Source organism: Montipora foliosa, chromosome 4, assembly GCF_036669935.1.
Source record: "Montipora foliosa isolate CH-2021 chromosome 4, ASM3666993v2, whole genome shotgun sequence".
NCBI classification, from domain to species: Eukaryota; Metazoa; Cnidaria; class Anthozoa; order Scleractinia; family Acroporidae; genus Montipora; species Montipora foliosa.
Window position 1 is genome coordinate 10,468,190 of NC_090872.1, and position 2,500 is coordinate 10,470,689.

Sequence of the window (2,500 nt, forward strand, 5' to 3'; positions counted from 1 at the left end):
GTATGTGATGGATCTAGATGACAATGGTCTAACTTCAGATGGTGAGGCCGATTGATGCATGTTGATGCATGTTTCCTTTTTCCAGGCACTGGCTCTAGTGTCCAACAGCATTCAGAGAGATGGCTGTGCTGTAGAAAATCTTAAAATGGATGTATCACAGGTAAATTATTTAAAATAAACATGAATGTCCTCATTATCAAATGTAAAGAAATTAACATGAGCATCAAGTACAATGCAAAATGTAGGTGTTAACTTAAGCAGTACTAATAATTTCAAGCATGGGAATTGCGATGTCGCGAATGGATTAAAAGACTTCCAGGCAAATGGAGTCCACCTGAGTATTGAGTTTGGGTATTTTCTTTCGGTTTAAAAACATTTTGAAAATTGCAGGAACTTTAAGCGTTCCATGCCATTAATTTTCATGAGTACTTTAAAGTACCCGAGAACAACAGGTTTAAAGTGCAAGTCACTTTTCACAGGTCAGTCATTACAGAACCTTTACTAATAATAAACTGAGGCCTCATTAGGCCTTGTGAGGCCTAAAAACGATTAATTTTAAACTTAGTCCAGAGGTTAGCCAATTTTAAGGTTTTGGGTTGATTTAGTAGAGGTAAAACAATAGCTTTTAACGAGTGACTTGTGAAGTGTGACCTGTCTTATAAACCTGCGTACTTGATAGGGTTAACTAGTGTTACATTATGTTCAAAATTTGTGTTATATCGTTATAAACTTGCCGACTTGATAGGGTTAAGTAGTGTTACATTATGTTCAAAATTTAAAGACTTTTCAATCTAAATAATTGAAATAAATTAAAAATGAGAATTAGGAGAGGCATCTTTTCTATTTTTCTTCTCTGTATCTCAACTGAGCTTACCATGGTGGTATTTCCTTTTGAAATGAATGTGTGGATTAAAATGTATAAATGGCAAAGTTCTGTAGGTGGCTCAAAACTGGACATCAGCCAGGGTATGAGCTACCTGTGGCCTTTTCAATAATTCAACGTTTTCAATATTCCTTTTGTTTTTTCCGTGTGGTTTTATGATAAATGGTTTTCGGCTTGCATGACTTTGTTGTAGGAACTAAAGAATGCTGAAATTGCTCAAAGGACCAATGACATTCCTCAAGCGCTTCAGCATGAGAACATAGCCCCACAGGAATACTTTCAGCGTCTGGTGGAATCATTTGAAGAAAGGATGCAAATTTACAGAAAACAAATTGAAATCACTGAGAGTCACCTTGCATCGCTTTCACAAGGCCAAACACTGACTCCACAAGGTAACCTTGGGTATTGAATCCCTTTGCCTTCAAAATAGCTTTTTTTTTTTTTCAATACACAGATTTCATATGCATGGCAACAGTTGGCAGGCCAAGAGCAGGTGTTACTCAGTTGGTTAGTGCGTTGCTTTGGGAGTGCCAAGAGGTGCCCAGTTTGATCCTCGGTGACTTCAATGTCTGTTTTGACTTTTCTCTGATCTGTGTAGCTATAGCTTTAAATACTCGTCATGAGTAATAACAGAGGGATGGAGGTAAAGGGTGCACCATCTGCCTCCATTGCTACCAGCCTTGTATGTCGCTGAGGGAACTACATTAATTAATTAACTTTGTTTTTCACAGCTGTAAATATATGTAATGGATTAGTACAAATGCTCGCATTAATTATTTTTGGATTGTAAATGACTGTCGGTAAAATTTTCTATGGTGAAAGGTAAAAAGGTTAAGTCACTTTATTTAAGGTCTTGGTAAAGGAAAATTTGGGTGTCTGACTCAAATTACTTACAGTGGGTTGTGAAGTACTTTTAACCGAAAAAATTCTGAAAAATTGATAATTGATTTTTAAAACAACTAAAATCGCCTTTCTTTGTTTCCTGCCATAATCCTCACGCGAAAAATGAATTCTGTATCATGTCAATCGCACATGAAAGGATCGGGTGTCAATTGACAGCATTCATGCACAGTCTGCTACCTTAGCATGTCCCCAAATGCTGATTGGCTCAGCATGATTGGCTTTCAAGTAGGGGGCAGAGTTATTTAGCAGACCGTGAACTGCACGTGAAATCTTTAAGCTCGATTTTCTGGGGCTTTATTTTGATGCTAAAGTAATTTCTCAGACCTCCTGTCCCGACAGGTTTTAAGATATTGCTTTCAAATTTTCAGTTCTAGTAGATGATTATACTACCCCAAATACTGTGTGAGGTATTTTTCGTTTGGGTTTGGAGACAGACTGATTTTATGGCACTTTTTGTGCCCGAATCAAGTATGAGCATTCTGACTTCTGTGCATGATATTTCCTTCAATTCCTAACATATGAAAAATTCTTCACATGGTATTGGAGTTCAGTCATTTGTGATTAAGATGCAACAATATGCAGTTGTTTTCACAATAAAGCAAAGAGGCAGGAGCTTCTGCAGCAGACTCAGCTGTTCTGAGTTTGAGAAAAATGCATGGTTTCCCCCCATTTTCTTTGCAGATACCAAGAGCACCTACCAGCTTCTTCTTTTCT

At 37.4% G+C, this 2,500-nt stretch overlaps 1 protein-coding gene across 1 annotated transcript in view; it reads left to right on the forward strand.

The window, feature by feature from the left end:
* LOC137999781 (nucleoporin p58/p45-like) overlaps positions 1–2,500 on the forward strand; it is a 36,213-nt gene that overhangs the window by 27,455 nt on the left and 6,258 nt on the right. The window contains exons 4-5 of the mRNA XM_068845688.1: positions 86–160; positions 1,077–1,275. Of these exons, the coding sequence (XP_068701789.1) occupies positions 86–160; positions 1,077–1,275 (274 nt within the window). The remainder of the gene's footprint in view (positions 1–85; positions 161–1,076; positions 1,276–2,500) is intronic.